Below are 25,043 nucleotides of genomic sequence, written 5' to 3'. Positions count from 1 at the left end.
ATACTCCCTACAGATCCTACCATGTTTCATCCCTAACTACACTCAGTTTCCTCACTCTGTGTGTCCCAAATAGCATCCTATTCCCTATGTATATATTTGGGACAAAGCCTGAGTAATGTGCAAATAGCCAGTCGATGGCAATGGGCCAACTTTTTGATTCTCACTAAGTCACAGGGCTCTCTATTGTTCCAGTGAAGGCTGCAGTTAACCCAGTCTCTCTCTTATCATCCCACAGATCCCTTTTCTTCAGAAGATGACCAACCCTCAAGCATGAAAACAATCCAATGCACCCTGACTCCAATACATCTCTCTTATGCACTCTTTAAATCAACAAGAAACACTTGAATACAATAGTTGTTTTTTTACTACGAAAGAGTAGTCTTTCTCATTTCCTAGACCCCTGGTGCCTTGGCTCCTATAGGACCAGATCATCTGCATGGGCCACTGAATGTTTTTCTTTTAAAGAATAAAAAAAGCAACCGTTCATTTTATATTTTGTTTTTAAGAAGTTACCCCCATTGTGTTGTACTTACACTCGTCTACATTATAGAAAAGGGGCATTCATCCTGATTTTTCTGTGCGGGCCTTATTCTGGTCTGAAAGGTCTCGCCTTGTGTCTTTGTAGTTTTTTTCATTGTGTTACAATTAGTACCTTGGATATGCCCATAGTTTTTTACAGTTACTTGTGCAAGTATTAAGTATTTTGTCACCCATTTTTATTGTTTCATTCGTATGTGCCTGTTAACCAACCAAGTGGCCAAACCTCAGGAAAAGTAATGGTTTGGCAATTCAAAAAGTTTAGTGATACTACAGTGAAATTCAATGAGAGATGTAGAAATGTACTCCCCCATCTTCATATTATTTGCCTTTTTCTTTACTAGAATCTTCACTTCATTCTTCATCTTGGGTATTGGAGAGGTGTGTCTTCTTAGGACAAGACATGCAAGACGCAGAAATTATACACATGAACACGTGTGCATCGATCTTCATGTCTGTATGAAGCCATATACTTTCAAGATTAGCCTTAATATAGAGACCCGGGAGTCCTGCCAGCTTTCCTGATCATCTGGATTACCTCAGTCAATCTAAGCTTTAATACTTGTTCTACTTCTTTCCAATTATTGAGATGTCATATGACAATATGCATTTCAGTCTCTTAGGGTAGCCAATGTTGTGTTATGTCACCTTGTGGTTCCATTCTTAAATTACATATACATTTTTATAAAGGATTTATCTCTACAGTTTTACTAGACTCCTTGATTTCAGGATTTTACAAGGTGCTGCTTGATATCTTTGACTAGGAATTCAATACTGCCAAGACCTGTTGACCAATCATTTATCAGCTATCTCCACATGCCTTACCCAATGTGCTTTAAACACAAGAAGACATTTCAGTTTGTTTAGACGTTTGAGTTGGACTGGAGTTCATTTTAAGTCGTTTTTATTTTATGAAAATATATTAGAGAGTTTGAGATTTCTAGACACTTGCTGAACCAATGTTGCTCCGGCCAAACGCTATGCCAAGTCCATGGACGTTCTCCGCAATGAGTCTGGATGAGTCATAATACCCTTATAACCTAGTGGTCAAACAAGGAAATGGTTCCAATCGTTTTTCCACAATTCATTTTTTCCTGTAGGGGATTTTAGAAACACTTCAAATTTGGGCAGTGTTTCATGTAGGCTTACCTTGGTGTGTAAACCATGTAAATCTCTCTAGGACAAAAACAAAGTAGATTTTGTCCCCCGAAAAAGAAAAGAAAAAATAAATAATAATGAAATAATTATCTCTAGAACAAGGTGATTTTTATCAATATAGTAATCTGTATTTACCCCCCAAAAATGAAATGCTAATTATCTGCTAACGTGGCTATCATAAAGAACTACAAATGCCATGATGATCTGAACAAAACTGCCAAATCGAGGCAAAGGTAAGAATCTCGGGATAAACTATCTAATGTTAGCTAAATTTAGTAATTAATAAATTGGCTACATTTCTTTAAATTGACAATTCTGTGAGTCGTCTTGTGCGAGTTTTAAATTGACACAATACCTGTTAGCAAAGGTGTCAGCTAGAGATGACGTGTAGGAGCTTGCAGGGATGTGTAGTCTTGCATTGTCTACTTGATACTAATTAGCATTTTCAAATCTGAGTGTAAATATATTGCTAAAAGTCACCTTGTCCAAGAGAGATTTACATGGTTGTCAAAACGTCATGCCAGGGTAAGCCTTCACGAAACACAGCCCTTATTTCAAGTGTTTCTAAAATTCCCTATATGAAAAAATGAATGTTGGAAAAATGAAACAATTTCCCTGTTTGACCACTTTGTTTTATGGGTTTTATGACACCACCACTGTGGAGCTCTATTATAGAAAGTACCTCCCCAATGATGTCTAGAATGCAACTCATTCAAATCTGATTGGTCCCAGAAACTGAAGGGTTGGACCAGAACCAGAACAAATTGTAAAGTGGTGTTTTTAAAATGTGTCATTGGCTTTGATACTCTGATTGGTTAGAGATGATCCAATCACTAATGACTTTGTTTTGTACAACCATATAAATAAGAATGAATTCCACCCTTCATTTTGACATCACCACAATTGACTTCACCAATGCAGATATGTATTCACCAATGCACCAAAGTATGTAGCGAACATAGCGCAACGGAATAATTCAGTTTGTGTAGTCAGGCAAATGCATTTTATTTTACAGTAATGTTAACCTGCTGCCAATGCCAACGGTGGTATATTGCTGGTGTGGGGGTGAATCTAATCCCTACTGATCACCAAAAGTGTTTCTTTGGAAATACTGTATTTATTTTATTGTGCTTTTATTATATTCTCTGATGTAAGAATTACATCTTAGACCAGACCGTAACATTTTGAAGTGATAAATTGTGTGATACAGTACTGGAAACCAGAATGCAACCTGTATTCTGTTTGATGAAATGTCTGGTTTGAATTGTATAAAGTTGGTAATGTTGAACAGGGCCGTAGCCATGGGTGGACACAGGCCCACCCACTGGGGAGCCAGGCCCAAAAACAAAACAAAAATTATACAATATGCCCCATCCATATTTCTGCAGGCCCATCCACCAACGCATTTCTTTCTATGCCCCTTATGTTGTGGGGTAATGTTCTATCTAAACATACTGAAGTCTTTCCCTGATCAAAATGTGTTTTTGTTCAGCTGAAAAACACCCATTGGATTTTAGACTTATTTTTTTGGCCCCTCTTTTTGTGCCAATGTTCTTTTTTTAAATGGCATTGTGTACTATGGATAGTGTACTTTGATTTCAGTGGAGTAGAAGCAGCTTTCAGTTCAGGTAAATCTACCTTTCGAATCTAGAATGTAGTTGAAGACCAAACATTGTATGCCTTTAACTGTTATCTTTATCTATAGAGTATATACAGTGCATTCGGAAAGTATTCAGACTCCTTGACTTTTTCCACATTTGACATTTCCTTCCAGAAGGATAACCATCTCTGCAGCACTCCACCAATCAGACCTTTATGGTTATGTCCAGACGGAAGCCACTCAGTAAAAGACACATGACATCCCTCTTGGAGTTTGCCAAAAGTCAGCTAAAGGACTCTCAGACCATGAGACACAAGATTCTCCGGTCTGATGAAACCAAGATTCAACTCTTTGTCCTGAATGACAAGCGTCAAGTATAGAGGGAATCTGGCACCATCCCTACGGTGAAGCATGTTTTTCAGCGGCAGAAACTGGGAGACTAGTTAGGGTCGAGGGAAAAAAGAACAGAGCAAAGTACAAAGCGATCCTTGATGAAAATCTGCTCCAGAGTGCTCAGGATCTCAGACCTCAGGTTCACCTTCCAATAGGACAATGACCCTAAACACACAGCCAAGACAACGCAGGAGTGGCTTCGGGACTAGTCTCTGAATGTCCTTGAGTGGCCCAGCCAGAGCTCGGACTTGAACGCGATCGGAAATCTCTGGAAAGACCTGAAAATAGATGTGCAGCGACGCTCCCCATTCAACCTGACAGAGCTTGAGAGGATCTGCAGAGAAGGATGGGAGAAACTCCCCAAATACAGGTGTGCTAAGCTTGTAGCGTCATACCCAAGAAGACTCGGCTGTAATTGCTGCCAAAGGTGCTTCAACAAAGTACAGAGTAAAGGGTCTGAATGCTTAAGTAAATGTGATATTTCAGTTTTTTTATTGTTGTAAATTTGCACACATGTATAACCAGGTCTGAATACTTTCCAAATGCAGTGTATTTATATTTAAAAAAGATACAATATCTATTCAGACTTAATAAATGTGTTTATGTGAATTTGTCTATTTTGGATTTATATAGATTGCTACATTACATACTACTGGAAAACTGGTCCCAAATGGATATTTCAGCATGTGAACATGTGACCCTCATATCCTCTAGTCTTGCTGTTGCAAAGTATTATTCACTTCCCTGTAATAAATATTCTGCCACCTCATACAGTTTCCTCAGTATTCTTTCAGAGAATCAGTTACCAGTGGCCTGTTACATTATCCTCGTCCCATAACTCTTATGCTGTAGCCAACTTGTCTAGCATGACAACGACACATACAGTATGGATATGGCTAATGTTGACAGCCTTTAACATCAAAAAAAAAAAAAAATTGTGTATGTTTGATTAATCATGGCTCTTCTGCATTCACATCTCACTCATTATTTCCTGTTAATTATAATGTCCCAAGAAAGTGGGGAAACGTGTTGACGGTTAAGACATGATGCAAATCTATTGCATAGTTGTTAGCTCCCCTTACAAATGATACAAATCTATTGCGTATTTGTTAGCTCCCCTTACAAATGATACAAATCTAATGTCAGGGCAAAAGAGTCCCCAGTTCCTTATCCTAGCAAACCACTTCCCTATTTTACAACTGAAAAATATGGATTTGTTTTTTGCAATGTCTAACATAGCAAAGAGAAATTAACTATACATGACTCAATATTGCATATTAATTTGTCTCAAGTCTACCCAGGGATGTTGCTAGATGTCCACAAGTGGTGGGGGAAAATGTTCATGTCAACCTGACCTGTTGTGTTTACTGAACAAGAGATCACTTATAGGTCGAGCATAGGTGACTTACAGGAGGGCACTCTAGGGTCCACATAGTTGTCTCTTAGCAGCCCAGCAGAACCAATCAAGCTGTTCTGGTGGTAGCGCATTATGTTGTGGAGAGGCAGGTACTCTGGCTCATCATCAGGTAGTGGTGGATTGGGCAGGTGGCATAGATGTCTTCGCTTAATCCACTATCCAGCTGGAAGGAACCTCCCGGGAGGGATCTCATCCTTACGGGGAGGCGAGCAAAAATCTTCGTTCCAGTCACTAGAGGCAGCGATGGGTGCGCAAAATGTTATGGATCGACAGGGAAGACAGGGCCCTGAAGCCTCCTCCCAAAAAAACAGAACGGTAACATCATCTCCTCCTTAAAGGTGGCCGGAGCTCCTTGTTCACCCCCAGCTCCAGGCCTGGCCTCTCATACTGGGTCTGGGCATGGAGCAGCTTCCCCTGGGGGCTCACTGAGTTTATCCCAAACCCTTCCCTGCTGTGGATCCTGTTGAGCATGTCGGTGAGGGACCAAGGGCTGCCGGACACTGAGGGGGAGGGGCTCTTCTCCAGGCTACGCAGGGCACTCTCGGGTAGGTGCATCCTGCTGACCTTTGGGGGCAGGGGGAGAGGGTAGTCAAACTCAGCCTGATGGGGCTGTGGCTGCTGCTGCTGAGGCTGGTGGTCTGATGTGTGGCTGTGGCTATGGGAGAGTTCTGGTGCTGGACCACTTGGACCTCCTCGGTGGTGAGGTGGGTGAGGCCCCACTGATTTCCTGCTCTGCGCCTGGGGCCTCCTGAAGCCAACAGACCCTAGGTGGTGAGTCTGGCCCAGTGGAGGGTGTGGGAGGAAGAGAGGAGAAGCAACGTTTGATAAACCAGTAAGCCTGGCTTTGTTATGCTGCCCAGGGCTGAAATAGAACAATAGAGTACAGTTTCAGAATATTAGCCTAGTTTTTATTTTTGTATTTATCCAATAATCATACTATAGAAATACTGGACTGGTAAGAAGAAGCATTATGATTCTCGTTCACAATTCATTGCTGATGATTTGATTTAATACACTTTTAAGATTGAAAATGGCCTTGATCATCTGACCTGCCATAGTCCCTGGTAGTAAGTGTGTTGTATGTGTGGGTGTTGTGGGTCATTGCAGACGCAGCCCCCCAGTTCATGAAGGCAGAGATTAAGGGGTTATGTGTAGCAGAGAGAGACGTGATGTCATCAGTCCTGGATCCTGCTGCACCATAAGAATTCGCTGAGCTAGAGCTTGAGACGATGACATCAGCCTCATCATCTGACTCCACTGGTCTAGATCCTACTGAAACAATGAGGACAGGACAGAAAAGAACAGGGCCCGTATTCATAAAGTGTATCAGAAAAGGAGTGCTGATCTAGGATCCATGTAATCGTATTCATCATTATTAAATGACAAACTGATCCTAGATCAGCACTCCAACTCTGAGACACTTTGAATACAGGCTCAGATTCTAGAACAGTAAGGAGAGAAGATGCATGGAGGTTCCTTCACCTACTTTGACAAACTCTTTAAAATGTCCTAAAAATGAACTTTAGAGGACGGGTATAGAATGACTACGTAGATAGCCTACTACAGTCTTTGGATGGTCTCAAAATGAAATAATGACCCCTGCTGACTATTTTCTTGAGCAGTTTCCTTTTCCCATGTTAGGAAAGATCAATAGACAGCTGGCTTGACTTTCATAGCTAGATTTTTCATAGTATGAAATAGAAATACGTTCTTTAGAAATTAGGTGTAATGTTTACAATTTTCTTTACAGATGTTTGAATAAACTCTGTTATTAACTCTGTATGTGACTATACCATTTGAAGATTTCAATTCCATCTGGAGTTGTCTTTCATTTAGTTTTTCGGGGCTCTGAACTTCCTTTTCTCTGAACCTACAGAGAGAAACTATTGTCATTATTCACAGTTTCTTATGAACATGATAGTGATGTATACCAGTAAAATGGAAAAGAACATGTCACTTAATTGATCAGTGAGTCGACTAAGTACTATTCCAATTCTGCACAATCATCATGTCTTCCACTGAGCAAACAATTCAACGGTTTACCAAGAGGAACATATTGGGGACGATATAATTGACAAACACATTTGATAGTTAGTCTGAGTCATACTGGGAGGAGTATTGTATCACTTTCAAGTGAGTTGCTGTTCATGTTTCAAGCTACTAGAAGGCTGTCTCACCTTTTTCTGTTCAGTCCATTGTCACGAAATCCTTTTGCAAAGGGGTTGTTGTCTATCTTGAGCTTTGTTATCTGTTGGGTAAATTAGCATGTCTCATTTATTATAAACTCAGCAAAAAAAATAGACGTCCTCTCACTGTTAACTGCGTTTACTTTTAGCAAACTTAACATGTGTAAATATTTGTATGAACATAACAAGATTCAAACACTGAGACATAAACTGAACAGGTTCCACAGACATGTGACTAACAGAAATTGAATTATGTGTCTCTGAAAGAAGGGAGGGTCAAAATCAAAAGTAACAGTCGGTATCTAGTGTGGACACCAGCTGCATTAAGTACTGCAGTGCATCTCCTCCTCATGGACTGCACCAGATTTACCAGTTCTTGCTGTGAGATGTTACCCCACTCTTCCACCAAGGCATCTGCAAGTTCCCGGACATTTCTGGGGGAATGGCCCTAGCCCTCACCCTCCGATCCAACAGGTCCCAGACGTGCTCAATGGGATTGAGATCCGGGCTCTTCGCTGTCCATGGCAGAACACTGACATTCCTGTCTTGCAGGAAATCACACATAGAATGAGCTATATGGCTGGTGGCATTGTCATGCTGGAGGGTCATGTAAGGATGAGCCTGCAGGAAGGGTACCACATGAGGGAGGAGGATGTCTTCCCTGTAACGCTTTGAGATTAACGTTGAGATTGACTGCAATGACAACAAACTCAGTCCGATGATGCTGTGACACACCACCCCAGACCATGACGGACCCTCCACCTCCAAATCGATCCCGCTCAAGAGTACAGGCCTCGGTGTAACGCTCAGTCCTTCAACAATAAACACGAATCCGATCATCACCCCTGGTGAGACAAAACCACGACTCATCAGAGAAGAGCACTTTTTGCCAGTCCTGTCTGGTCCAGCGACGGTGGGTTTGTGCCCATAGGCGACATTGTTGCTGGTGATGTCTGGTGAAGACATGCCTTACAACAGGACTAAAAGCCCTCAGTCCAGCCGCTCTCAGCCTATTGCAGACAGTCTGAGAACTGATGGAGGGATTGTGCGTTCCTGGTGTAACTCGGGCAGTTGTTGTTGCCATCCTGTACCTGCCCCGCATGTGTGATGTTCGTATGTACCGATCCTGTGCAGGTGTTGTTACACGTGGTCTGCCACTGCATGGACGATCAGCTGTCCCCCTGTAGCTCTGTCTTAGGCGTCTCACAGTATGGACATTGCAATTTATTGCCCTGGCCACATCTGCAGTCCTCATGCCTCCTTGCAGCATGCCTAAGGCACTTCACACAGATGGGCAGGGACCCTGGGCATCTTTCTTTTGCTGTTTCTCAGAGTCAGTAGAAAGGCCTCTTTATAGTGTCCTAAGTTTTCATAACTGTGACCTTAAATGCCTACCGTCTGTAAGCTGTTAGTGTCTTAACGACCGTTCCACAGGTGCATGTTCATTAATTGTTTATGGTTCTTTGAACAAGCATGGAAAACAGTGTTTAAACCCTTTACAATGAAGATCTGTGAAGTTATTTGGATTTTTACGAATTATCTTTGAAAGACAGGATCCTGAAAAAGGGACATTTATTTTTTTGCTGAGTTTAGTACTGTACACCACAGGAGGTTGGTAGCTACTTAATTGGGAAGAATGGGCTCGTTCTAATGCCTGGAGCGGAATCAGTGGAATGATATCAAATGCAGCAAACAAATAAAATAGCACATGCACCGAATACAACCTTACCGTGAAATGCTTACTTACAAGGTCTTAACCAACAATGCAGGAATAGAGTTAAGAAAATATTTACAAATGACGATACATTTTTAACGTTACAACGTTACATTTTGACAACGTTACATGTTTTAAATAAAGTTAAAAATTTTATAAAAAGTAACACAATAAAATAACAATAACGAGGCTATATACAGTGGGTGCCGTTACCAAGTCAATGTGTGGAGGTGCAGGTTAGTCGAGGTAATTTGTACATGTAGGTCGGGGTAAAGATAATAAACTGCGAGTGGGGGAGGGGGTGTCAATGTAAATAGTCCGGGTGGCAATTTGATTAATTGTTCAGCAGTCTTATGTTTTATGGGTAGAAGCTGTTAAAAGGAGCCTTTTGGGCCTAGACTTGGCTCTCCAGTACCGTTTGCCGTGCGATAGCAGAGAGAACATTCTATGACTTGGGTGACTGGAGTCTTTGAAAATGTTTTGGGCTTTCCAGGTGTTTGATGCCATTCCATGTGCTCCATTCCAGCTATTACTATTAGCCGTTCTCCCCTCAGCAGACTCCTGTGCTGTACACATCTCTTATTATGCACTCTTGAAGCAGCATTTGACGTTCCAGACTTTACATGCATTGTCCATATTCAACCTCCAGAGAGCACTCTGATCAACACAATTGGATTAGAGCTGTTCCAATATCTCCTTATTGGAGAATCCCAAGGTGTCCTGGTCTTACCTCTGAGTTCTGGTAGGCAGTGACAGCTATGAAGGCTGCCTCGGGGAAGGTAAAGCGCAGGTAGCCCCCTGACAGAGGGTTGTAGGGGTCTGGAGATTGGACGATGTGCAGACGGGGCTGGTACTTATGCATGGAGTGAAGAACCACCTGCAGAACATATGATGATACCTGTTACTACTATGCCTGTCAACACATACTCTCCATCTCATCTTACATCAGGGTTCTCCAACTGGCGGTCCATGGGCCAAATGGTTTAATTTGGCCCCCAAAATCTCTGCAACAAAATGAATATACAATACCAGTCAAAGGTTTGGACACACCTACTAATTCAAGGGCTTTTCTTTATTTGTACTATTTTCTACATTGTAGAACAATAGTGAAGACATCAAATCTATGAAATAACACATGGAATCATTTAGTAACCAAAAAGGTCTTAAACAGATCAAAATATATTTTATATTTGAGATTCTTCAAAGTAGCCACCCTTTGCCTTGATGACAGCTTTGCACAGACAGCTTTTTGTATACAAATGTAAGCAAGGTGTAAAGATCTGGGTGTAGCTGGTGCAGAGGAGTCAGGCGCAGGACAGCAGAGATGAGTAACACAAGGAACTTTACTCAAAATGTCCAAATGCATGAAGTAAGCCCACAAACATCAGACCAAACTTACAATAAAACAATCACGCACAAAAACCATGGGGATAACAGAGGGTTAACAAGCAAGTATAGTGTAGAGAATCATTGTACCATCTAAACTGCTGTGAAATATATTGTACATAACCAAACATATTGTACTTTCAGCTGTTTGAAGCTGGTGTACAAAACTGAAAGTAAAAGACACAAAAATGTCACTTAACCACAGGAAGCATAGAAACACAGCACATAGAACAGATCTAAAGCTTCTTAGACGTGTTTTTAACATGAATGACAGATCTATAACTCACATTTCTATGAGAATTTGGTTGGGTTGCCCCAAAAGGTGCATGTTCCAGGTTTAAGTAACATTCAGTGACTATCAGCTCTTTTGCAACAGTGTCATGGTGACATGACACTTTTAATGTCATAAAATGTACCATGGTCCTTCCATGCCAAGCCTTACCAGGCCACTGGAGTTGAGGGTGTTGTTGGTGAGTTTGAGCTTGTGGAACGAGATGGGGTATTGCATCCACCTCTCCCCCAGGGAGGGAGAGTCTGGGTGTATGAAGAAGCGGTTGGGAAGATGTGACTCGGTCATACCACTCACTTCCCAGCGATCCCTGCTCCACTGCACAGGACAGAGGTACAGTTTAGTGTCTAAACACATTGATAACCAGCATCTTCTGCAGTTTTGAATCTAACATATTTTTCTAAAGCTTATCAATCTAAACACAAACACTAATCTACAACTTTAGTGTGTGTTTGTGTGTGTGTGTGTGTGTGTGTGTGTGTGTGTGTGTGTGTGTGTGTGTGTGTGTGTGTGTGTGTGTGTGTGTGTGTGTGTGTGTGTGTGTGTGTGTGTGTGTGTGTGTGTGTGTGTGTGTGTGTTGTGGTAGCAATAGATAACACAAAATTTAAATAAACAGTAGCATAATGCTGGGAGGGGTAGGGTGAGGTACCTTGTATTTATCGTCATCAAACGAGACCATGTCCATCATCAACACATACTTTGCCTGAGGATTCAACCCTGTCACAGTGACTCTGCAGCTCGGAAACATACGCCTATAAAATACAATCAGGTGGGAAGTTTGAACAATATTGAACCAACCGGTTAGGAGAGTCCAGTGCACAAAGTAACACAGGGCACAAAGTAACAACGAAACTCAAACTAGAAACCAAGTAGCAAGCTGAATGATGTTATTCAATGTGCTAATGCTTGGTTGGTGTATCTACATGCCTTGTAACTTTTGCTAGAATCCATACATTTTTCAAGCAGAATTGTCAATATTCTTGCCGACTCTCTTTTTTTAATATATCATTTTTATCAGTGAGAAGAGGTCTGTTGATTGGTATAGCTGATGACAATAATTACTGTTGTATTTTCTCACAAAACTCAAATTAAACTCAGATTTGTAGTGGGGGCAAATTTGAACATTTATCACAATTAACCCCTTATCTAAAATGCAATGGTATTTTATGTGGTATTTAGAAATATTCACATGGAAAAAAATGGGAGTTCTTTATATCAAGTTTGCAATTACAACTAAGAAAATACCTTAGAAAATTTTAAGGAAAAAAATCATAGTTTTGAATGTGAAAAGTATCCTATCTATAATATATACATTTTGGTTACTCGGTTTTTGGTCAATATGACATGCCTAAAAGATCAAATGTACATATATTTTAGTCAATGTAGTGAAATTTCATCCAAATATCAGATTCAAGTCAGAAAATGTTTCAATTGCCCCTCATTTTTATCATTGAAACCAGTGTTACATTTACATTTACATTTACATTTAAGTCATTTAGCAGACGCTCTTATCCAGAGCGACTTACAAATTTACCCCTGCAGCCTGTTACAATGAACCCCGCCAAAGGGTGTCATGCACCCCAAAAATCTGAGGGAGCACAAGGTACGTGAGGATGCCTGGGGGTGGTCCGTAGTGGGGCTATGCCCCCGTCTGTAAATTGGAGAATTTAGCATTATTCAAACACCTAAAACAGATTTTTCCTGCAATCTAGAGACTTCATTATGCTTAATTCTGTGTCAAAGAAATATGTACATTTTTCTGCATATGTAAGCATACCTCTTGAGCTGTCTGTATCCTCCTGACTGGTGTGTTTTTTTAAATAAACTAAATATGCTTCTCTGCATCTCTGCTAAAATATGGATAAACGATTGAAAGGAACGTCTTATTCAGTATACTTAGTTATTGCTTGCTTTTCTAAAGTCTACCAACCAAGCCAGCAGGTATGCAAGCTAAGATAGTTAGACAAGCTAGCTGCTCTAACTTGATTGATAGCCTGTCAATGTCTCGCATGGAATAGCCTTAATTTCTCAGAACAAGTATAGAAATCAAATCAAATCAAATCAAATTTTATTTGTCACATACACATGGTTAGCAATAATGGGAACTGATGAGTTTCACAAAGAAAGTCTTTGTTTCTGGCCATTTTGAGCCTGTAATCAAACCCACAAATGCTGATGCTCCAAATACTCAACTCGTCTAAAGAAGGACAGTTTTATTGCTTCTTAAATCAACACAAGTTTTCAGCTGTGCTAACATGTTTGCAAAATGGTTTTCTAATGGTCATTTAGCATTTGGATTAGTTTACACAACGTGCCATTGGAACACGAGGGTGATGGTTGCTGATAATGGGCCTCTGTAAGCATACAGTATGTAGACATTCCATTAAAAATCAGTCGTTTCCAGCTATAATAGTCATTTACAACATTAACATTGTCTACGCTGTATTTCTGATCAATTTGGAAATGGAAAATGGAAAAATGAAAATTACATTATTTTAGGCTATCGTATTTAATTAATTTCTAATGTTTCTATCACTCATGTTTCATATTCTTGACAAGCGGTTAGTATGAAGGCCTATGGCTACCGCTATTTACCATCCACACATCCTACCTTCCTGTTTTGGTGATGAGCATCTCAGTTCCTATATCGCCAAATTGTTCCCATAGCTCGCGACCCTGGAGCGACACCCGGACTTGAAGAGCTGAAAGCTCGGGTTCACACCCGACTTTACCGCTGCTGTTCCAAGACTGGCCCCGCAGAACCGCATCTTTACAATCTAGTAGAATGTATTTATTTGCGTCATTCATAGCCTATATTAGAGTTATGTTGTTTTCCCACAAACCTATGCCAATAGACTACATAAATAGCTAACCACTGGACAGTGGTTGAATGAATCAACGTTGTTTCCACATCATTTCAATGACATTATGTTAGATGTTGAATTGACGTCTGTGCCCAGTGGGATAGGCTACCCCTCTCAATAGGAAACAGCAAAAACTGTATTGTTAGGCTCAATTAGGATTTTTAAACACTGTAATGCAACGTTTCCAATAACATTTGGTCATGTTGTCTATCCATTAAACACAAACCTACCTGGTGGACAATAGCCATAGTTCCTGGGCTGAGAGTTGAGTGGGTAGTCACCACACAGCAGCCTCTCCTCATGCAGATACATGGCCTTGGAGCTCCAGTCAGTGCTCTTGTTGTTAATTCCTCTCTGATTTACTCCAAACTCGAACTCAGTGATATGCACTTGAGATGTGATTAGGACAGCTATCCCCAATACCTTTCCCTCCCATATGGGAGAAGACAGAGGTGTGTGTGTGTGTGTGTGTGTGTGTGTGTGTGTGTGTGTGTGTGTGTGTGTGTGTGTGTGTGTGTGTGTGTGTGTGTGTGTGTGTGTGTGTGTGTGTGTGTGTGTGTGTGTGTGTGTGTGTGTGTGTGTGTGTGTGTGTGTGCGTGTGTGTGTTGGAACATCAATCAGAACCCCACTTTGATCTTTACACAGTTTAGAGTAGCCTACATGTTGTTGTGTGAAAAGAGGGGAGCAGGGAGGGGGAGGTTGGTGTTCAGTATAGGCAGTGAGGCATTGGGGTTCCCCAACTTCAAAACCCTCAACTCCCAGGCCAGGTGCTAATCACCTGGGCAGTTTGGCAGTTTGGCCGGCCATTACTACAGGAAGCTGGTCCTGGCTCCTTTATTATACTGGCTGACCAGACAGACACAGGACAGAAGGCAGGGGAGTGTCAATGCAGAGGTGTGTGTCGAGCGACACCTTGCTCCCTAAGTAACGACCTCCAGTCCACTGGAATTCTGCTCTACGGGCATGGCCTGGCTCTTTGAGATGTGGCTTGTTTATGATAAATATCATCATGATACCAAAAATATCTAAACACTTCTGAGCTTCTCTAATGTAGGAAATGCTGTCACAAAAATATATATTTGTCTTTGGTCTTCAAGGCAAGAGGGTGAAATTATTAATGTGGTTGTATGATTAAATAATATTTTAAATTATCACTAGGAATGGATAAATCATTCTACATATGAAATACGTATTGGAGAGAACTTACAAATCTCTTATCCTAGCATATGAAGAGGGCCTACACAGAACTTGTATGGACTGGAGACTCATGTTCTGCTCTTCTGCTCATATGTTATGTAGAGGTAAAGCAGAACATTACAGAACATTTATATGAATGTCTACAAAGCAAATTTAGTCTGATTTAGATGTGAAATGTGAAATTGCATTCTTACAAAGTAAAGCAAATGTATATTATTATTATTTTACATTCCAAACTTAAATAAATTATGTTTTTTTTCCTCCTGCTCTTCAAAGTCTGGCTGGCCGCAGAAATACATTTTGAGTTGAATGCGCTGTAAAAAAATAATAATAATGTTTTTATTTATTTTTATTTCACCTTTATTTAACCAGGTAGGCAAGTTGAGAACAAGTTCGCATTTACAATTGCGACTTGGCCAAGATAAAGCAAAGCAGTTCGACACATACAACAACACAGAGCTACACATGAAGTAAAACAAACATACAGTCAATAATACAGTAGAAAAATAAGTCTATATCCGATGTGAGCAAATGAGGTGAGATTAGGGAGGTAAAGGCAAAAGAAAGGCCATGGTGGTGAAGTAAATACAATATAGCAAGTAAAACACTGGAATGGTAGATTTGCAGTGGAATAATGTGCAAAGTAGAAATAGAAATAATGGGGTGCAAAGGAGCAAAATAAATAAATACAGTAGGAGAAGAGGTAGTTGTTTGGGCTAAATTATAGATGGGCTATGTACATGTAAAGTAATCTGTGAGCTGCTCTGACAGCTGGTGCTTAAAGCTAGTGAGGGAGATAAGTATTTCCAGCGTCAGAGATTTTTGTAGTTCGTTCCAGTCATTGGTAGCAGAGAACTGGAAGGAGAGGCGGCCAAAGGAAGAATTGGTTTGGGGGTGACCAGAGAGATATACCTGCTGGAAAGTGTGCTACAGATGGGTGCTGCTATGGTGACCAGCGAGCTGAGTTAAGGGGGGACTTTACCTAGCAGTGTCTTGTAGATGACCTGGAGCCAGTGGGTTTGGCGACGAGTATGAAGCGAGGGCCAGCCAACGAGAGCGTACAGGTCGCAGTGGTGGGTAGTATATGGGGCTTTGGTGACAAAATGGATGGTACTGTGATAGACTGCATCCAATTTGTTGAGTAGGGTATTGGAGGCTATTTTGTAAATTATAATCGCCCGAAGTCGAGGATCAGTAGGATGATCAGTTTTACGAGGGTATGTTTGGCAGCATGAGTGAAGGATTCTTTGTTGCGAAATAGGAAGCCAATTCTAGATTTAAATTTGGATTGGAGATGTTTGATGTGAGTCTGGAAGGAGAGTTTACAGTCTAACCAGACACCTAGGTATTTGTAGTTGTCCACAAATTCTAAGTCAGAACCGTCCAGAGTAGTGATGCTGGACGGGCGGGCAGGTGCAGGCAGCGATCGGTTGAAGAGCATGCATTTAGTTTTACTTGTATTTAAGAGCAGTTGGAGGCCACGGAAGGAGAGTTGTATGGCATTGAAGCTCGTCTGGAGGGTTGTTAACACAGTGTCCAAAGAAGGGCCAGAAGTATACAGAATGGTGTCGTCTGCGTAGAGGTGGATCAGAGACTCACCAGCAGCAAGAGCGACATCATTGATGTATACAGAGAAGAGAGTCGGCCCAAGAATTTAACCCTGTGGCACCCCTATAGAGACTGCCAGAGGCCTGGACAACAGGCCCTCCGATTTGACACACTGAACTCTATCAGAGAAGTAGTTGGTGAACCAGGCGAGGCAATCATTTGAGAAACCAAGGCTATCGAGTCTGCCGATGAGGATGTGGTGATTGACAAAGTCGAAAGCCTTGGCCAGGTCAATGAATACGCTGCACAGTATTGTTTCTTATCCATGGCGGTTAAGATATCGTTTATGACCTTGAGCATGGCTGAGGTGCACCCATGACCAGCTCTGAAACCAGAAATCTCCATTTATTTCCCTAGTGCCTGGTGTCCCTCCAACTCTTTGCTGATACGGAGTTGGAGGGACACCAGGCACCTCAATGGTACCGCCCAGATAGGCCTGCTTACGTCTTTATCTGTAGGATCAACCCGACCACTCACACCCCCTTGGTCCCCCGCCCAAACTGGGGAGCCTGTTTCCACAGTAACTGGGCTAAGTTGTCGCCCCCACCTCTGTCCTCACCCCAAACCGTGTCACCCGACACCTCCCACGTGCATCATACATATTTATTTCAATTTTGTTGAAATATGATACAAATATTGTGCCAGAAAATATGCCAACCACAATGAATGCTCCAGAAAGATGGTTGCAGTTATGTTTCATATGTAGATGATTCAAACCACTAACATTTACATCAAGAAGAGTCATTGCATAATATTCAGTTGAAATCAGCTGCTGATAGTTGGATACCCTTTCCTTTGTAGTCAACATCTAAAACACAATTGATTGCATTTGCCATGACGTGAACTATAAGGTATTTGTAGTGGGGAAGAACTGTAAATTATTATACAGTACCAGTCAAAGGTTTGGACACACCTACTCATAACAGGATTTTTCTTTATTTTTGTAATGAATACTCAGGGAGAAAAGGGTGTAGATTTACGTGCAGAGTGCGGCAGATGTTTATTAAGCCTTCGCAGAAGGCAGGAATCGTGGTCACAGGCAGGCAATGGTCAAACACAGGTAGGCAGTAAAAACAACCAATACCTCACAACCATACAAACAGAAAGAACTGAACTAACTAGGGAGCTGATGAGACCAGGTGAGAAACAATCACAGGTGAAAACAATGAACAAAATGAAAGACATGGCTACGTTCCAGAACACAAAGCAACAGAGCTACGTTCAAGAACAAAGAAAAAGAACACAAGGTTGACTAAGAAAAGAAAAGCAGAATTCTACATTGTAGAATAATAGTGAAGACATCACAACTATGAAATAACACATATGGAATCATGTTGTAACCAAAAAAGTATTAAACAAATCAAAATATATGTTATATTTGAGATTCTTCAAAGTAGCCACCCTTTGCCTTGACATTTGACACTCTTGACATTTTCTCAACCAGCTTCAGCTGGAATGCTTTTCAATTAATATGTGTGCCTTGTTAAAAGTTAATTTGTGAAATTTCTTTCCTTCTTAATACGTTGTGTTATGACAAGGTAGGGGTGCTATACAGAAGATAGCCCTATTTGGTAAAATACCAAGTCCATATTATGGCAAGAACAGCTTAACTAAACAGAGAAACGACAGTCAATCATTACTTTAAGACATGAAGGTCTGTAAATCCGGAAAATTTCAAGAACTTTGAACGTTTTTTCAAGTGCAGTCGCAAAAACCATCAAGCGCTATAATGAAACTGGCTCTCATGAGGACCGCCACAGGAAAGGAAGACCCCCAGTTACCTCTGCTGCAGAGGATAAGTTCATTAGAGTTAACTGCACCTCAGAAATTGCAGCCCAAATAAATGCTTCACAGAGTTCAAGTAACAGACACATCTCAACATCAACTGTTCAGAGGAGGCTGCGTGAATGAGGCCTTCATGATCGAATTTCTGCAAATAAACCACTACTAAAGGACACCAATACGAAGAAGAGACTTACTTGGGCCATGAAACATGAGCAATGGACATTAGACCGGTGGAAATCTGTCCTTTGGTCTGATGAATCCAAAGCTTTGATTTTTGGTTCCAACCGCTGTGTCTTTGTGAATGGATGATCTCCGCATGTGGGGTTCCCACCGTGAAGCATGGAGGAAGAGGTGTGATGGTGCTTTGCTGATGACACTGTCAGTGATTTATTTTGAATTCAAGGCACACTTAACCAGCATTGATACCACAGCATTCTGCAGTGATACGCCATCCCATCTGGTTTGAGTTTGTTGGGACTATAATTTGTTTTTCAACAGGACAATGGTCCAAAATACACCCCCAGGCTGTATAATTGCTATTTGACCAAGGAGAGTGATGGAGTGCTGAATCAGATGACCTGGCCTCCACAGTCATCCGACCTCAACCCAATTGAGATGGTTTGGGATGAGTTGGACAGCAGAGTGAAGAAAAAGGAGACAACAAGTGCTCAGCATATGTGGGAACTCCTTCAAGACTGTTGGAAAAACATTCCTCATAAAGGTGTCATTGTAAATAAGAATTTGTTCTTAATTAACTGATTTGCCTAGTTAAATAAAGGTTAAATAAAATAAAACATTAAAAGCTGTTTGAGAGAATGCCAAGTGTGCAAAGCTGTCATCAAGGCAAAGGGTGACTACTTTGAAGAATCTAAAATATACAATATATTTTGATTTGTTTAACACTTTTTTGTTACTACATGATTCCATATGTGTTATTTCTTAGTTTTGATGTCTTCACTATTATTCTACAATGTAGAAAAAAGTAAATATAATGAAAAACCCTGAAATTAGTAGGTGTGTCCAAACACATTTTTGAAAGATTTAAGACAGAAATGATTTAAATTGGCTGTTTCTTAGGATGTCCACTTAAGGTCATAATGTTTAATTATCCAGTGACTTCAATAATCAGTTCAGTGGAGTTCATGTTTGAACAATAGGCAATGTTTGCTTGGGTGAGTTTGAATGTTGACAAAAGAGACAGACAATTTGTTAAACAAAACACCTTTTAATATGGAAGCTGGAAATAAATCTGCCAAAATAAGGCCAAAAAAACTGGAGAAAAATATTTCTTAAGAAAAACTTGCTTTGGAATGGGTGTGTACGGGGGCATGGAGGGGTGTCAGACGAGATGTCAAACACCTGATGTTGCAAAACTGTTTGGGGTCTGATTAGAAGGGGTGGGGCACATCATTAGATCAGAGGCAAACAGGACAAGACACAGAGCATGATAGATAAGGGGGCCACAGCTCTGATGTCATCACCATATGCAAATGAACTGGTGGCCTTAAAGGAGACCTTTGCGAGCTGTCATGAGTCTGAACAATGTGGTAGGGTTGGAGACGTGCTGGCTGTTGTAAACCAGAGCAGCGTGGTAATAGAAAACAACCAATGCCCTTAATTAACACGCAGACAGACCAGACATGGAGGTAAGGTGAACATTTAAAGGCTCACTATGTGAAATGTACAGACGTTTTGATCACTTAACCCAGTCACGCTAAACCTCTGAAGTTGTCAATTGGGCTTCATTTGAAGGGGATAATTAGGGGAGAGAGCTGATGTTTAGTGGTTTAGAGAAAGTCCTCTATTAAGATGCTCTGCAAGTGGTTTCATTTAGTTAACTACAAGCAATTACAAAAAGAAAACTCATGTACATGGTAGCGGTATATAATGCAATGTGGGACCTGAACTTGGTTAGTCTTGCAATAGGACTTCAACAGATTTGATTAAGAAATTGATGTGGATCATACCATTCTGTAATATAGCATGCATATTGTATTCATTCCTTGGGTGGTTGACTTCTCATAATATGTTATAACACATTGATAACATATTGACTCAACCCTGTTTCTGTACATATTTGTTTGTGTATTTATTTAATATGTAATATCCATAATTCTCTCCCCAACAGGTTTATTCATTTAGGCAATGTCATCATGGGACATTGTGCGTTAGTCTTGTATCCTGGACAGGATATCATCATATACTGTAAGTTCGTTATGGTGACACTACAGTATAGATGATGTACTATCCAGGGTCTCATTCCCCCGCCGGATACTATCACCACACACACAAGAGTTTGACGGTTGGAAGCTAGACGGTGGCAATCTAACCGTTACCATTACTGAGTTTTAGCAATGGTAAGGGTTCTATTGACACCTCTCAATGTCATAGCTACAATAGTACACACATGGACGGATTCTGCTGGCGGTTGGAAGCTAGAGGGTGGCACTCAAACCGTTACCATTCCTGAGTTTTAGTAATGGTAAGGGGTCTAATGCTGCTTCTCAATATCATCTGGAGATGCATTAAAGGAAACTTAAAACTGGTGGACTGGTCTCATCTTCCTTGCAAGAAGCCGCATTTGATTATAACACCTTAGTGATACCAAGAGCCAAAGTTGTGTTTAAGAGCTGATTTTGATATTGTACGATGTTTGTTGACTTGTGAAATAATGTTTAAAAATAAAAACCAAAGAATGACTATCAATATCTTGGTGTACATCTCACTCTGAATGTTAAATACTGTACCAAGGTTACCACCACCATTCATCAGACCAAAGGACATTTTACCAAGGTTACCACCTCAATGCATTGACAGGTTACACATATGAAATTGTATGAAAGCATACATATTATTATTCTGTTTTTTATTTATCATTTCATATACTCCTTGCAGTGTACATATTTTTAAAAGCAGTTGGTTTGTCTAATTGAAGATTACCTCAAGTATTCTGCACTAAACATACGGTTGCTAGGAGTGTAACTGCCAGTGTAATCAATGGAGAGCAGCTGTTTCTGTAGACAGAGAGAACTGAGACAGCCCTCTCTCTCCCCCCTCTTCTTCTCACTTCATTGAGACACCCCAGCCCTCCCTCTCTTTATCAGCTCTCTCTCTTTGGCCTTGCTTTAGGCCACAGGGGACACACTTGTTTTTCATCAAGATAGCCTGGATAGTGACAGCCCATAGAGCAAACTTACAGGAAGGGGGAGAAATGAACCAAATTACCATTATCTGACTGATTTTACCAGCAGGTTAGCTCTCCATTTCACCAGCAGGTTAGCGCTCTATTTTACCAGCAGGTCAGCGCTCTATTTGACCAGCAGGTCAGCACTCTTATTTTACCAGCAGGTCAGCGCTCTATTTTACCAGCAGGTCAGCGCTCTATTTTACCTGCAGGTCAGCGCTCTATTTTACAAGCAGGTTAAAGCTCTATTTTACCAGCAGCTTAGCGCTCTATTTTACCTGCAGTTTAGCGCTCTATTTTACCAGCAGGTTAGCGCTCTATTTTACCTGCAGTTTAGCGCTCTATTTTACTTGCAGGTTAGCGCTCTATTTTACCTGCAGGTTAGCGCTCTATTTTACCAGCAGGTTAGCGCTCTATTTTACCAGCAGGTTAGCGCTCCATTTTACCAGCAGCTTAGCGCTCTATTTTACCTGCAGTTTAGCGCTCTATTTTACCTGCAGGTTAGCGCTCTATTTTACCTGCAGGTTAGCGCTCTATTTTACCAGCAGGTTAGCGCTCTATTTTACCAGCAGCTTAGCGCTCTATTTTACCAGCAGCTTAGCGCTCTATTTTACCAGCAGGTTAGCTCTCCATTTCACCAGCAGGTTAGCGCTCTATTTCACCAGCAGGTCAGCGCTCTATTTTACCAGCAGGTCAGCGCTCTATTTGACCAGCAGGTCAGCACTCTTATTTTACCAGCAGGTCAGCGCTCTATTTTACCAGCAGGTCAGCGCTCTATTTTACCTGCAGGTCAGCGCTCTATTTTACAAGCAGGTTAAAGCTCTATTTTACCAGCAGCTTAGCGCTCTATTTTACCTGCAGTTTAGCGCTCTATTTTACCAGCAGGTTAGCGCTCTATTTTACCTGCAGTTTAGCGCTCTATTTTACCAGCAGGTTAGCGCTCTATTTTACCTGCAGGTTAGCGCTCTATTTTACCAGCAGGTTAGCGCTCTATTTTACCAGCAGGTTAGCGCTCCATTTTACCAGCAGCTTAGCGCTCTATTTTACCTGCAGTTTAGCGCTCTATTTTACCTGCAGGTTAGCGCTCTATTTTACCTGCAGGTTAGCGCTCTATTTTACCAGCAGGTTAGCGCTCTATTTTACCAGCAGCTTAGCGCTCTATTTTACCAGCAGCTTAGCGCTCTATTTTACCTGCAGTTTAGCGCTCCTGCAGGTTAGCGCTCTTTTTACCAGCAGGTTAGCGCTCTATTTTACCAGCAGCTTAGCGCCTATTTTACCTGCAGTTTAGCGCTCTATTTTACCAGCAGGTTAGCGCTCTATTTTACCTGCAGTTTAGCGTTATTTTACTTGCAGGTTAGCGCTCTATTTTACCTGCAGGTTAGCGCTCTATTTTACCAGCAGGTTAGCGCTCTATTTTACCAGCAGGTTAGCGCTCCATTTTACCAGCAGCTTAGCGCTCTATTTTACCTGCAGTTTAGCGCTCTATTTTACCTGCAGGTTAGCGCTCTATTTTACCTGCAGGTTAGCGCTCTATTTTACCAGCAGGTTAGCGCTCTATTTTACCAGCAGCTTAGCGCTCTATTTTACCAGCAGCTTAGCGCTCTATTTTACCTGCAGTTTAGCGCTCTATTTTACCTGCAGGTTAGCGCTCTATTTTACCAGCAGGTTAGCGCTCTATTTTACCAGCAGCTTAGCGCTCTATTTTACCTGCAGTTTAGCGCTCTATTTTACCAGCAGGTCAGCGCTCTATTTTACCTGCAGGTCAGCGCTCTATTTTACCAGCAGGTTAGCGCTCTATTTTACCAGCAGGTTAGCGCTCTATTTTACCAGCAGGTTAGCGCTCTATTTTACCAGCAGGTTAGCGCTCTATTTTACCAGCAGGTTAGCGCTCTATTTTACCTACAGGTTAGCGCTCTATTTTACCTGCAGGTTAGCGCTCTATTTTACCTGCAGGTCAGCGCTCTATTTTACCTGCAGGTCAGCGCTCTATTTTACAAGCAGGTTAGAGCTCTATTTTACCAGCATGTTAGCGCTCCATTTTACCTGCAGGTTAGCGCTCCATTTTACTACCAGCAGCTCAGCGCTCCATTTTACTACCAGCAGGTCAGCGCTCCATTTTACTACCAGCAAGTCCGCACTCTATTTTACCTGCAGGTCAGCGTTCCATTTTACCTGCAGGTCAGCGCTCTATTTTACCTGCAGGTTAGAGCTCTATTTTACCAGCAGGTTTGAGCTCTATTTTACCAGCAGGTTAGCGCTCCATTTTACCTGCAGGTTAGCGCTCCATTTTACTACCAGCAGCTCAGTGCTCCATTTTACTACCAGCAGCTCAGCGCTCCATTTTACTACCAGCAGGTTAGCGCTCCATTTTACTACCAGCAGCTCAGCGCTCCATTTTACTACCAGCAGCTCAGCGCTCTATTTTACTACCAGCAGGTCAGCACTCTATTTTACCAGCAGGTCAGCACTATATTTTACCAGCAGGAAAGCACTCTATTTTACCAGCAGGTCAGCACTCTATTTTACCTGCAGGTTAGAGCTCTATTTTACCTGCAGGTTAGCGCTCCATTTTACCTGCAGGTTAGAGCTCTATTTTACCTGCAGGTTAGCGCTCCATTTTACCAGCAGGTTATAGAGCTCTATTTTACCAGCAGGTTTGAGCTCTATTTTACCAGCAGGTTAGAGCTCTATTTTACCAGCAGGTTAGCGCTCCATTTTACCTGCAGGTTAGCGCTCCATTTTACTACCAGTAGCTCAGCGCTCCATTTTACTACCAGCAGCTCAGCACTCTATTTTACCAGCAGGTTAGAGCTCTATTTTACCAGCAGGTTAGAGCTCCATTTTACTACCAGCAGGTTAGAGCTCCATTTTACTACCAGCAGGTCAGCGCTCTATTTTACTACCAGCAGGTCAGCGCTCTATTTTACTACCAGCAGGTCAGCGCTCCATTTTACCTGCAGGTTAGCGCTCCATTTTACTACCAGCAGCTCAGCGCTCCATTTTACTACCAGCAGCTCAGCGCTTCATTTTACTACCAGCAGCTCAGCGCTCCATTTTACTACCAGCAGGTCAGCTCTCTATTTTACTACCAGCGGGTCAGCACTCTATTTTACCAGCGGGTCAGCGCTCTATTTTACCAGCGGGTCAGCGCTCTATTTTACCAGCGGGTTAGAGCTCTATTTTACCAGCGGGTTAGAGCTCCATTTTACCAGCAGGTCAGCACTCTATTTTACCAGCAGGTTAGAGCTCTATTTTACCAGCAGGTTAGAGCTCCATTTTACCAGCAGGTCAGCGCTCTATTTTACCAGCAGGTTAGCGCTCCATTTTACCTGCAGGTTAGCGCTCCATTTTACTACCAGCAGCTCAGCGCTCCATTTTACTACCAGCAGGTCAGCACTCTATTTTACCAGCAGGTTAGAGCTCTATTTTACCAGCAGGTTAGAGCTCCATTTTACTACCAGCAGGTCAGCGCTCTATTTTACTACCAGCAGGTCAGCGCTCCATTTTACCTGCAGGTTAGCGCTCCATTTTACTACCAGCAGCTCAGCGCTCCATTTTACTACCAGCAGCTCAGCGCTTCATTTTACTACCAGCAGCTCAGCGCTCCATTTTACTACCAGCGGGTCAGCTCTCTATTTTACTACCAGCGGGTCAGCACTCTATTTTACCAGCGGGTCAGCGCTCTATTTTACCAGCGGGTCAGCGCTCTATTTTACCAGCGGGTT

General features: G+C 41.7%; 2 protein-coding genes across 2 annotated transcripts in view; one reads left to right on the top strand and one right to left on the bottom strand.

Annotated features, from left to right (window-relative positions):
• Positions 1–4,457, top strand: part of LOC135550712 (flotillin-2a-like) — a 35,006-nt gene extending 30,549 nt beyond the window's left edge. The window contains exon 11 of the mRNA XM_064981763.1: positions 236–4,457. Coding sequence (XP_064837835.1) covers positions 236–274 — 39 coding nt within the window. The 3' untranslated portion in view covers positions 275–4,457. The remainder of the gene's footprint in view (positions 1–235) is intronic.
• A 147-nt stretch (positions 4,458–4,604) lies between these two features.
• Positions 4,605–13,871, bottom strand: tbx16l (T-box transcription factor 16, like). The gene is made up of 10 exons (XM_064979371.1): positions 13,775–13,871; positions 13,292–13,448; positions 11,330–11,432; positions 10,834–10,998; positions 9,736–9,882; positions 7,283–7,353; positions 6,899–6,975; positions 6,155–6,374; positions 5,449–5,967; positions 4,605–5,246 (listed from the first exon to the last, which is right to left on the bottom strand). Exons 1-10 carry the CDS (start codon positions 13,854–13,856, stop codon positions 5,072–5,074), a joined length of 1,716 nt encoding a protein of 571 aa, XP_064835443.1. The 5' UTR covers positions 13,857–13,871; the 3' UTR covers positions 4,605–5,071.
• Between the last annotated feature and the right edge of the window lie 11,172 nt (positions 13,872–25,043).

The sequence above is a fragment of the Oncorhynchus masou genome, chromosome 12 (genome assembly GCF_036934945.1).
Source record: "Oncorhynchus masou masou isolate Uvic2021 chromosome 12, UVic_Omas_1.1, whole genome shotgun sequence".
NCBI classification, from domain to species: domain Eukaryota; kingdom Metazoa; phylum Chordata; class Actinopteri; order Salmoniformes; family Salmonidae; genus Oncorhynchus; species Oncorhynchus masou.
This window is presented reverse-complemented; position numbering and strand designations above follow the sequence as displayed.

What these genes read in the sequence shown, in the direction of transcription:
- tbx16l (XM_064979371.1), bottom strand. Translation starts at nt 13,856, where the DNA reads ATGTATCTGCATGAGGAGAGGCTGCTGTGTGGTGACTACCCACTCAAC. An exon ending in AATGGACTGAACAGAAAAAG is followed by an intron (nt 6,976 to 7,282) that starts GTGAGACAGCCT and finishes TTCTCTCTGTAG; the next exon opens with GTTCAGAGAAAAGGAAGTTC. An exon ending in GGAATTGAAATCTTCAAATG is followed by an intron (nt 6,375 to 6,898) that starts GTATAGTCACAT and finishes TTGTTTCAGTAG; the next exon opens with GATCTAGACCAGTGGAGTCA.